This window comes from Scomber scombrus, chromosome 13 (genome assembly GCF_963691925.1).
Source record: "Scomber scombrus chromosome 13, fScoSco1.1, whole genome shotgun sequence".
Taxonomy (NCBI): Eukaryota; Metazoa; Chordata; class Actinopteri; order Scombriformes; family Scombridae; genus Scomber; species Scomber scombrus.
The window spans coordinates 29144412-29156603 of NC_084982.1; the positions used below are offsets into that span (position 1 = coordinate 29144412).

Here is a 12192-nt window from a genome sequence, read left to right on the forward strand (position 1 = left end):
AGGAGGGCGCCTCATGCTCCTCCTGATGCCCATATAAGTAGAATCCCTGTTTTGATTTTTCCCAGCATGCACCGGAAATGTTCAAGATGGCGCTGCCCAGATCCGATACTATTGTCCTCCGAGCAGCAGTCCACAAACCAATGGGTGACGTCACGGATGTTACGTCCATTATATACACAGGTTTGGTAAATTACAATGCGTGTGCTAAATAACAGATTTGCATTTTCTCCTCCCTGTATTTTGCACACTGGGGTTGAAACATCTCATATTACATTCATTACGGTAAAGTACTAAATAAACAGCGCATATTATCTTTTTGCACAGTTGAAAGACGCAAACCTCAGTGCGCTGCGTTAGTAGATCAGCTTGCACATTTTTTGCGGGTGATGTCAAGTTTGCACACGTTTCTACACACGCAGACCTTTAGTAAATCAGACCCTCAGTGTGTAAAAGCAGTTTTAGGTTTTGATTCTGCTCATAATCAAACATCAGGAACGTTCACCTCGTCATGAAAAGCTGACTGAAATGTCAAACTGTTGACAACTACAAGAAAACCTCACAGGAACACTTCAGAGAAAAGATATGAAGATGTAGATGAGATCCAGACGCAGCTGTTGGTATCTCACCTGGTTTGAGGCTGATGTCCGACAGTTTGTCTCCCAGACTTTTTGTGCTTGTGTTGAGCAGGTTTAGTTCAGACTTCATCCTGTCCAGCTGACCGTCCGCTCCACACAGACTGTTCACCTGTTGTCATGGCAACAAATACAAATTATGATTTTAAAAGTTAAACAATGAGACACAACCTATCTATTAAAATAGTTATAGTTTCTGGTCTTTATTTATGGGTCAGTGATAAATAAGTGTTGGCAAGAGTTGGCAAGTTCTTAAAACTAGTAAGACTAAAAAAGACTGAATACTCCTGAAAATGTCAAATGGTGTAACCACAAAAGAATGATACATATTACATATTTTATCCTCCTAGAGAGAAAGAAAGAAGGAAGAGAAAGAAAGAAAGTGGACGAAGAAGAGAAAGAACAAGAAGCAGGAGGAAAAAGAAAGAAAGAGAGCAGGAAGAGGAGAAAGAAAGAAAGCAGCAGGTTCCTGATCTCCATGGTAACCAGAGTAAATGTAATATTTAGAACAATAGTATTCCATTACCTTTATTTAATATAAAGTTATAATGTAAGATCATGCCAAACTAGTTGATATGGTGTTTTATTGACAATTTACTGTTTTTAAGCAAGTTGAATTATTTGGTACAAAGTTTTTATGGTTACACCACTTAGACATTTTTGCCATAATCCTCTAATATATTCTCTCAAAATGGATTAAAAGCAGAAATTTGATGCTGGGTCCACAAAAAAAGAATGTGTGCAAGTTATTCATACGTTTATTTTCATATTTTAACCCTTTAAATTTAAACTAAACCACACGGACACTAAAAACCCCTTATTGACCAAGATATATATATATATATATATATATATATATACATATATATATATACAGTTATTTATAATCATTAAATTATGAGTGTAGTTTACTGTTTATGTGCTCTAATAAAGTTTATTGTTTAACTGTAAAATATCACAGCCTCCATTAAACATCTTGAATCATTGTAAAAACGTGTTATCCATAAGCAGCAGCAGGACCTGGGTCTGCAGGCTCCACAGGTTTCCCCTCAGCGTCTTGGTTTCTTTGGTGTTGTTGAGGACGAGGGTCTGCAGGTCACGTTCGCTCGGCTCCTCAGGAATGCGATTGGACACCTGCTTATCTAACCTGGGGCTGGACATCGAGTCCATTGTGAAAACTGTAAAAAAAAATAACAAAGAAAGAGAAAGAAGGAAAGGAGGAAGAGGAGAAAGAAAGAAAGGAGAAAGAAGGAAAGAAAGAAAGAAAGAAAGAAAGAAAGAAAGAAAGAAAGAAAGAAAGAAAGAAAGAAAGAAAGAAAGAAACGAGGAGAAAGAAAGGAAGAAAGGAGGAAGAGGGGAAAGAAAGAAAGAAAGGAAGAAAGGAGGAAGAAAGGAGAAAGAAATAAAGAAATAAAGAAAGAAAGAAAGAAAGAAAGAAAGAAAGAAAGAAAGAAAGAAAGAAAGAAAGGAGAAAGAAATAAATAAAGAAAGAAAGGTGAAAGAGGAGAAAGAAAGAACGAAGGAGAAAGAAATGGAGGAGGAAGACGAGAAAGAAAGAAAGAAAGAAAGAAAGGAGAAAAAGGAGAAAAAGAAAGAAAGAAAGAAGTCATGTCATTTACAGCACACAGTGACAGTTTGATGACCGCTGCACATACTGGAATATAGATAATCTTTATCACATCTAAGAATAACTATGTGATGGTAAATAATACCGTGTGGTACCTTTATAAAGGAGGAAGGCATTAAGAGGCGTCTGCAAGATGAGGTAAACAACAATAATGTTAAAGCACCACTGCCGTCTGGGCCTCGCCGGCTTCAGAGCTGAAACACAAGCAGAAAAATACTATATTTAAAACTCAAGCAGGAAACCTCTCAGCATCATCGCCTGAGTTCGTCCAGCTGATACATACACGTTTATACATTTGGACAAGCAGCAGAAAAAAATGTCAGCTGTCAATCATAAGAAGAAGAAATCCAACCTGGGGGTAAAGAAATGGAGACATTTGTTTTTATTGGCAGAAAAGTGAAGAAAGTGACACTGGATCAAACTTATTATCTCCTTCCTTCCGTCCTTCCTCTTTTCCTCCCTCCCTCCCTCCTTACTCCTTTCTTTCCTTCCTTCCTTCCTTCCTTCCTTCCTTCCTTCCTTCCTTCCTTCCTTCCTTCCTTCCTTCCTTCCTTCCTTCCTTCCTTCCTTCCTTCCTTCTTTCCTCCCTCCCGTCTTTCCTTCCTTCCTTCCTTCCTCCCTTCCTTCCTCCCTTCCTTCCTTCCTTCCTTCCTTCCTTCCTTCCTTCCTTCCTTCCTCCTTTCCTTCTTCCCTTCCTTCATTATCTCCTTCCTTCCTTCCTGTTTTCCTCCCTCCCTCCCTCCCTCCTTACTTCTTTCTTTCCTTCCTTCCCTCCCTCCTTACTTCTTTCTTTCCTTCCTTCCTTCCTTCCTTCTTTCCTTCCTTCCTTCCTTCCTTCCTTCCTTCCTTCCTTCCTTCCTTCCTTCCTTCCTTCCTTCCTTCCTTCCTTCCTTCTTGCCTCCCTCCCTTCCTTCCTTCCTTCCTTCCTTCCTTCCTCCTGTCATTCCTTCCACCTTTCCTTCCTCCCTTCCTTCTTTCCTCACGTCCTTCCTACCTTCCTTCCTCCTTTCCTTCTTCCTTTCCTTCCCTCTCTCCTTACTTCCTTCCTCTTTTCCTCCCTCCCTCATTATTTTAATGTTTCAGATTCAGATTCAACATTTAATAATTGATGTACTTGTATCAGTCAACTCTTTTTAAAGTTATGTGTGATGTGATGAGCCTCCTCTCGGCCTCGCTGTGCCTCCTAACACTAAAGATGACGCTTTGCCGCCACCTGCTGGCCATCGCTGAAACTGCAACAGGTTTAACAGAGACTCTTATCTATTTTATTATAATCTTCTATAAAATAACATGAATGGCTTTATTTTACATCTCTTTTAGTTTTATACACTTTCTTTCTTTCTTTCTTTCTTTCTTTCTTTCTTTCTTTCTTTCTAACTTTCTTTCTAACTTTCTTTCTTTCTAACTTTCTTTCTTTTTCTTTCTTTCTTTCTTTCTAACTGTCTTTCTTTTTCTTTCTTGCTTTCTTGCTTTCTTTTTCTTTCTTTCTTTTTCTTTCTTCCTCATTTCTTTCTTTCTTTTTCCTCTTCCTCATTTCTTTCTTTCTTTTTCCTCTTCCTCATTTCTTTCTTTCTTTCTTTCTTTCTTTCTTTCTTTCTTTCATAAACAGTTGCAAAAATTCTTAAATCTTCTTTAACTGACTAAATCTAAACTAAAAATGTTCAGTGTGTCATTGTGTGTTAAATCTCCATAATGAGCACATTCCCTGTATACTGTCAGATTGCGTAACCTCTTAAAAGATTTAACAGTTACACATCAGCTACTGTTGGGAAATAACTAAAAACCCTCCAAACATGCTGATATATCATTCAAAACACTGTCAGTTAAAGAATTAAGTAAACAACATTTAATTACAAATTACAAATTAACCCAAATATAATAAATCAACCAAATCAACTTTTCGTTTTTTTCCTCCTTTTTTCCTGATATGATTTGTACTGAATTGCACCAACCTCTCTGTAAAATGTCCAAAAAGTTAAGCGTTAAATGTTCAAAATTACTTTTGTACTTTAAATAAATGTCTAGATCATTTGTATAAAATGAAGCCCGGCCAGCATGTCAATGTGGGCCCCATTTTTAATTAGGTTTGGGCTGCAAATACTGTATGGATCCCAAGTGGGTTTGTCTGCAGTTTCCATGGTGACCACACCTGTGTTTGCCCCAAATGGGCTTCAAGTGGGTTCTGACTGGGTTTCAAGTGGGACCCAACTGTTAGCCCAAATGGGATCTAAGTGGGATCAGAATGGACCTTAAATTGGGCCCATTTAAGGGGACCATATTACTGAATCAGCAAAATGTTCCCAGTTGAAGCCCACTCAGTACCCACATAGCCCGCATTTAACCAGTGTGGGGCCCACATGGACATGCTGGCTGGGATGTGTCTTACTCATCTAGTTTATCATCTACTTTAAGATGACATGAGTTACTTGTTTGCAGAGAATTTCCATGCAGCAACTGTGGTTGTGTTGGTGTTTGAACATCTCTCCAGCTGGTCCAGAACGCAGCCGCTCGTATCATAACCAGAACTCCCTCTATTGAACACATCACTCCTGCCCTTCAGCAACTTCATTGGCTGCCTATCAAATCCTGCATTGACTTTAAGATTCTACTCCTCACTTACAAGATCCTTCACAACCTGGCACCATCATATCTCTCTGAACTGATTCACATCTACACACCTTCCCCAACTCTCCGATCCTCCTCTGCCAACCAGCTCTTTGCCCCATCTGCCAACTTAACTACCATCATGGGGTCAAGAGCCTTCAGCCGATCTGCCCCCCCGCCTCAGGAACTCTCTCCCACCAGACATTCACACTTCTGACTCTGTTTCCACCTTTAAATCCCGCCTGAAAACGCTCCTATTCAGAGCTGCATACTCTGTCTCACACTAACTATGCAATCACGTTCTGGTTTATTTATTGCACTGATGCTTTATAGTCACATTCATATTTATTCTTTATCTTTGCACTAAATGTTACCTGATTTATATTGTTTGATGTACTGTTGTTGTGTTTAATGAGCCTTGTAAGGTGTCCTTGAGTGCTTTGAAAGGCGCCATGCATTATTATTGTTATTATCTCTTACATTTTTAGTAAATCATTTTTGTCTATTTGCTCTGAAAAGTTTCTTCCTGTTTGTTACTCACTGTCTGGGTGGAGGTTGTAGAGATCACTCCTGCTGAGCGACATGTCAAACAGCGGGTTGGTCTGAGTGTACGACACTCGATCGTTGGCTGCGTCCACTGATGTCGCCATGTTCCCCCGGACTCACCTTCACTTCCTGCCTCAGAACCTCTTATACCACCCAATGCATGACGTTGGGAAAACAAGAATCTGCCCAGATTGCAACAGAACCTTCAAACCCGTGTTGACGTAGAGGAAGGAACTGCTTCTGATTTATAGCTGAGGTGGCTAAAATTTAGCTGCAAAATGAGGAAGTGTTGTGAAACTGTACACTGTATTCAATCAGGGCAGAAACTTTAACAGAAATATAAAAGTCGGGCTTTCTTTTATTGTCTTCTAAAGTTCTCAAATTAAGGGAACTGCTTTAAAACACAAACTATCACAGTATAAACACACATGCAAACGGTACAGTCTGAGATAAAATAATAAATAATAATCAAGGAAATGAGTCAAAAAAGCATTCACTCTAAAAAGGCGTACACTTCAGAATATTGCTTCATTAGTTGGTCTGTCGGAGGAGGAACAGTGATGAGTCAACAGAAAGTCTGCGGTGGTTAGAAGCTATTTATAGTTTAAACATTTCAAATAAACGTATGAATAACTTGCACACATTCTTCTTTAATGGACCCAGCATCAAATTTCTGCTTTTAATCCATTTAGAGAGAATATATTAGAGGATTATGGCAAAAATGTCTAAGTGGTGTAACCATAAAAACTTTGTATGAAATAATTCAACTTGCTTAAAAACAGTGAATTGTCAATAAAACACCATATCAACTAGGTTGGCATGATCTTACATTATAACTTTATATTAAATAAAGGTAATGGAATACAATTGTTCTAAATATTACATTTACTCTGGTTACCATGGAGATCAGGAACCTGCTTTCTTTCTTCCTTTCTTTTATCTTTCTTCTTTCTTTCTTTCTTTCTTTCTTTTCTTTTATCTTCTTTCTTTTCTTTCTTCTTTCCTTCTTTCTCCCTCTCCTCTCAACTTCTTGTTCTTGCTTCTTCATCCTCTTTTCTTCCTTTCTTTCTTTCTTTCTTTCTTTCTTTCTTTCTTTCTTTCTTTCTTTCTTTCTTTCTTTCTTTCTTTCTTTCTTTCTTTCTTTCTTCAGCATTCAGTCTTACTTTTGGTAAAAAAAATAAGCCCACTTAACTGGCTAAGGATATTTTTCTCTTATTGATATATTACTGCACACTAATTCATTGTTTTAACTCAAAGTATTAAGTTGAAACAAATCTTTAAATGTTAAATCAATAAACAATGTTGAGACAACTAGAACATTGTAGAATAATCGACTTTATCAACTTTCATTTCTGAGTTGAAACAAAAATCATCTTCAAGTTGAGTTAACTTTCATTTCCAAGTTAAACCAACTTCAAATCACATGAAACTGAAACTGAAATATGTGTCTGATGTGGTTAAAAGCTGCAAGGAAACTAATTAAATATGCTGTCAGTGAACATTTTGCTGATACATTTAAATGTATTATATAAATATCATTTTTGAGACATTGTTGTTCAAACTGCTTTAAACAGCAAACTTTATTTTTACCCTCATTTATAACGACATCGAGACAATTACAAAGACAGAAAAGGAAAACAATAGCAAAAAAATAAATTAAATAAATAAATACATAAATGGATAAAATAAAATACAATTATACAAATCAACTAGAAAATTCCAGGGAAATTTTGAGTGCCACGGGACTGCTGCCGGAATGAGTACACGATTTATTTCCAGTGTTCAAAAATCACCCTGATCATATTCTGGTTTCGAGTATTAAGTACATCTTACTAGTAAGTATCAAGTGTAATGTACTTTATTCTCAACTTAACATACCTGAAAATATTAAGTAAATGTTCATCATATTTAAGCATAAATAATATTTATTTAAACTAATTAATTAAAGTCTACTTCATTTTTTCACAGACAGGAACATCACTGTTATGAAATTAATAAGTAAATCTTATCATTAAGAGAGTAGATTTTACTATAGTTTTTTATGACTGGAATTCTTCTTGGAAATTGACTGGAAATATTCCAGTATTTCAATTCCAATATTCCAGGTAATCATATTTAAGCATAAATAATATTTATTTAAACTAATTAAAGTCCCTGTAAAGAAAGAATAAATATGTGTTCTGAGTTTGACATGCCACAGAAAAGTGTGTTGTTAACCACCCTGCCAAATGTGAATGATTAAAAAAATGGCTAAATATGTGAAATTAGGCTTCAAAGTTGTGTAAAAATCAGCCTCTGTCTCTGTAGGCGTTCCCGCCAAATTCGCTGAAGCCCCGCCCCCTACCCCGTGTCACCTGTCAATCAAAGTCACCACCACTGTGGGCGTTCCCGCCGAATCTGTGGAAGCCCCGCCCCCTACAGAGTGTCACCTGTCAATCAAAGTCACCACCTCTACCCTAAACATGGATGCTATTGCTGAGAGCTAGCTTGGTTAACTGACAAAATAGACAGACAGGAATCAGCCAATCACAGAAAAGTAGGTCAGTTTCCGCCCAGCAACAGGCTGTCAAGGACAGCAGAGGTTCTACGGTTGCTACGGCGATTTGAGAATCTGCTTGGAAAAAATGCTCAAAATGCCTCAGAATTTGGCTTCTGACAAGGTCCCGAACAATTGCAAACTGTGAGAAAACCGTAACTCCTGTCCAAAAACCGAAAACACCGTGAGAGACACAGAAGCCGGCAGATTCTGACAGTGTTTATTTTATTCAGATACTCCTTAAAAATGAGCGCCTAAGCTCAGTGCGAAGACAGAGTGAGATTATTTTGGAAAAAAATAAGACGATTACATTACAGTCAATGGGGAGCGAGACAGGTATTGCCCCCGGTCTCTGCAGTATTACTGCTGAGGGGAGTGCCTCGGAGCGTAGCACCCGTGGCACTAATTACATGTAGATGTTGGGATGTTTAAGATCAAAAATGTCCAAAAGATGTAAGTGTGTTTATCCATTTAGAGAGAATATATTAGAGGATTATGGCACAAATGTCTAAGTGGTGTAACCATAAAAACTTTGTACCAAATAATTCAGCTTGCTTAAAAACAGTAAATTGTCAATAAAACACCATATCAACTAGTTTGGCATGATCTTACATTATAACTTTATATTAAATAAAGGTAATGGAATACAATTGTTCTAAATATTACATTACTCTGGTTACCATGGAGATCAGGAACCTGACTGCTTTCTTTCTTCCTTTATTTTATCTTTCTTTCTTTCTTTCTTTCTTTCTTTCTTTCTTTCTTTCTTTCTTTCTTTCTTTCTTTCTTTCTTACTTTCTTTCTGTCTTTCTTTCTTTCATTCATTCTTTCTTTCTTTCTTTCTTTCTTTCTCCTCTTCCTCCTCCCTTTCTCCTCTTCGTCCTCTCTTTCTTTCTTTCTTTCTCTCTAGATGATAAAATATGTAATATTTATCATTATTTTGTGGTTACACCATTTGACATTTTCAGGAGCATTCAGTCTTACTTTTGGTAAAAAATGGTGCAAATGTCATTTCAAATGATAGAAAACCGACAAAAATACTAAATGTACATTTTAACAAACCTGATGCTGCTTTTAAAATGATCAAGAGTCATTATATTGTTTAATTATGATTTTAAAGATTTTTGATTTTGTATGTATGATTTCTCTTTATGTCAAAAATTGAACAAAGTATATTTAACAAGTTAAAACCATTGCATAATAATAAATAAATGCATAAATGAAATTGATAATTACTATTATTATTATTATTATTATTATTATTATTATTATTATTATTATCATGAATATTTGGGCCTTTATTGGACATGCAGCAAAGGTGTCAGGCTGGAAATCAAACCAGAGATCTCACAAATGCATATCAATAAAATGCATTATAATTATTATTATTATATCAATAAAAAGTAACTTAAAAATCAGTAAAAGATTCATGTATGAGTCTGGTTTCAAGTCAGCAAATATATCTTCACTGAGGTCAAAGTTAAGCAGCGTGTGAACGTACATGTGAACACACTGTACTGTTATTTTTGACTATTCAACAAAAAAAAACCAAAAGTACATACATAGTCGAAACCACAGCAACGCCCTCCCTACAGTTATCTTTTAATAACTGCTGACACACTTTTCTTATAACACCGAGTTCACTTTTTTTTTAAAACTCATCACACTGTCAGCACAACACGAGTCAGTGTGAACTCAACTCAGGAGCGTTTTCACTGTTTCAGGTTCAAAGTTCATTAACTGTTTTCTCTCGTCACAACGTCATCATCAGCGAGCTTGTGATCTTTCTTGCTGTGCATTTCTCAGTCATGCTCACTCTTGTGGTCCAGTTCTTTCTTATCACTTCCAATTTTGCAACTTAAATCAACTCCTATTTCAGTTTTCTACAACTTCCATGGTTGCATATCTAAAAAATTATAAATGCAATATATTATTTTCTTTGTTTGTTCTTATAATGTGGAATGGAGCACGGCATGCTGGGAGAAAAGGGCTCATCGTCCAATGAATGAACAGTTTGCAACATCGGGTCAAGTTCAATATAAAACATAATTCTGGCAATTTTCAAGTCGCAGTTCAACATCTACTGCAGCGGATATTTTTTCTAGAAGTGAGCGCTATATATATATATATAACTGCCACTTAAATATCTCCAGTAATACGCCGGCTGTATATTTGTGAATTTGTGACGAATCTGCTGATGGAAGCGCAACACAGCTGGGGCTGTTCGGTAAGGAAACCAGTTAAATTGGAAACCAGTTGGGACAAAACACCGGTGGATTTCAAGACCTCACTCCACCGATGGCTATAGCCGACTACTTTGGTTTAGACATGGCAGCGGTATCTGTTGGTACGTGTCACGTGACGGTCCGTTGATGCAAGGATAATTGTCTCGTCGGCTATTTTCACTTCACAATGAAACGAAACTTCAAGAAAAATATACAGAGGACATGAGCTCGGTGTCCTCAATGGTAGCTACAGCCATGTATATGGTTATATAAGGGTTAGGTTAGTGGGGTATATAAGGGTTAGGTTAGTGGGGTATATAAGGGTTAGGTTAGTGGGGTATATAAGGGTTAGGTTAGTGGGGTATATAAGGGTTAGGTTAGGGTTATATAAGGGTTAGGTTAGTGGGGTATATAAGGGTTAGGTTAGGGTTATATATTTCCTTTACCAGCCAAGCTTTGACCTTTGACTTCTATGGTTTAGTCCACTGATTCAAATGTAGGAATTGAAACTTATTCCAGTGCACTTATGTGGAGTTGTTGCTGTTGTGATGGTGTATTCAGTAAGCTCAGACTCGTTGAACAATGTGAAAGTTAAGAAGGTTAAGAGGAAGAAGAGCTGTGAACTTCTCAGCCTGAAAGAAACAATAGAAACTCCATTTAGTTCCCAATAAAACACCAGTGGTGGAAAATAGCCAAGTAAATTCATTCAAGTATTACTACAGTATTTACAATTTTGAGGAACTTTGCTTCAGTATTTTTATTTTATGCTATTTTATATTTTCAGTGCACTAAATTTCAGAGGGAAATATTCTGTTACTGTGACTGAAAACAGATTTCTGTATTTATGTCATATACAATAATAATTTTACTGTAATACTGCATACTACATCGCTCATAATACTGCAGTACTTTTACTGTAATACTGCATACTACATCACTCATAATACTCCAGTACTTTTACTGTAATACTGAATACTACATCGCTCATAATACTGCAGTACTTTTACTGTAATACTGCATACTACATCACTCATAATACTCCAGTACTTTTACTGTAATACTGAATACTACATCACTCATAATACTGCAGTACTTTTACTGTAATACTGCATACTACATCACTCATAATACTGCAGTACTTTTACTGTAATACTGCATACTACATCACTCATAATACTCCAGTACTTTTACTGTAATACTGCATACTACATCACTCATAATACTGCAGTACTTTTACTGTAATACTGCATACTACATCACTCATAATACTCCAGTACTTTTACTGTAATACTGCATACTACATCACTCATAATACTGCAGTACTTTTACTGTAATACTGAATACTACATCGCTCATAATACTGCAGTACTTTTACTGTAATACTGCATACTACATCACTCATAATACTCCAGTACTTTTACTGTAATACTGAATACTACATCACTCATAATACTGCAGTACTTTTACTGTAATACTGCATACTACATCACTCATAATACTGCAGTACTTTTACTGTAATACTGCATACTACATCACTCATAATACTCCAGTACTTTTACTGTAATACTGCATACTACATCGCTCATAATACTGCAGTACTTTTAATGTAATACTGCATACTACATCGCTCATAATACTGCAGTACTTTTAATGTAATACTGCATACTACATCGCTCATAATACTGCAGTACTTTTACTGTAATACTGCATACTACATCGCTCATAATACTGCAGTACTTTTACTGTAATACTGCATACTACATCACTCATAATACTCCAGTACTTTTACTGTAATACTGCATACTAAATCACTCATAATACTCCAGTACTTTTACTGTAATACTGCATACTACATCGCTCATAATACTGCAGTACTTTTACTGTAATACTGCATACTACATCACTCATAATACTCCAGTACTTTTACTGTAATACTGAATACTACATCGCTCATAATACTGCAGTACTTTTACTGTAATACTGCATACTACATCACTCATAATACTCCAGTACTTTTACTGT

At 36.4% G+C, this 12192-nt stretch overlaps 1 protein-coding gene across 1 annotated transcript in view; it reads right to left on the reverse strand.

The window, feature by feature from the left end:
• The window catches only part of marco (macrophage receptor with collagenous structure), a 16395-nt gene extending 10882 nt beyond the window's left edge, over nt 1-5513 (reverse strand). Inside the window, exons 1-4 of the mRNA XM_062431871.1 lie at nt 5405-5513; nt 2355-2453; nt 1653-1810; nt 627-744 (exon numbers count right to left, since the gene is read on the reverse strand). Of these exons, the coding sequence (XP_062287855.1) occupies nt 627-744; nt 1653-1810; nt 2355-2453; nt 5405-5513 (484 nt within the window). The remainder of the gene's footprint in view (nt 1-626; nt 745-1652; nt 1811-2354; nt 2454-5404) is intronic.
• Between the last annotated feature and the right edge of the window lie 6679 nt (nt 5514-12192).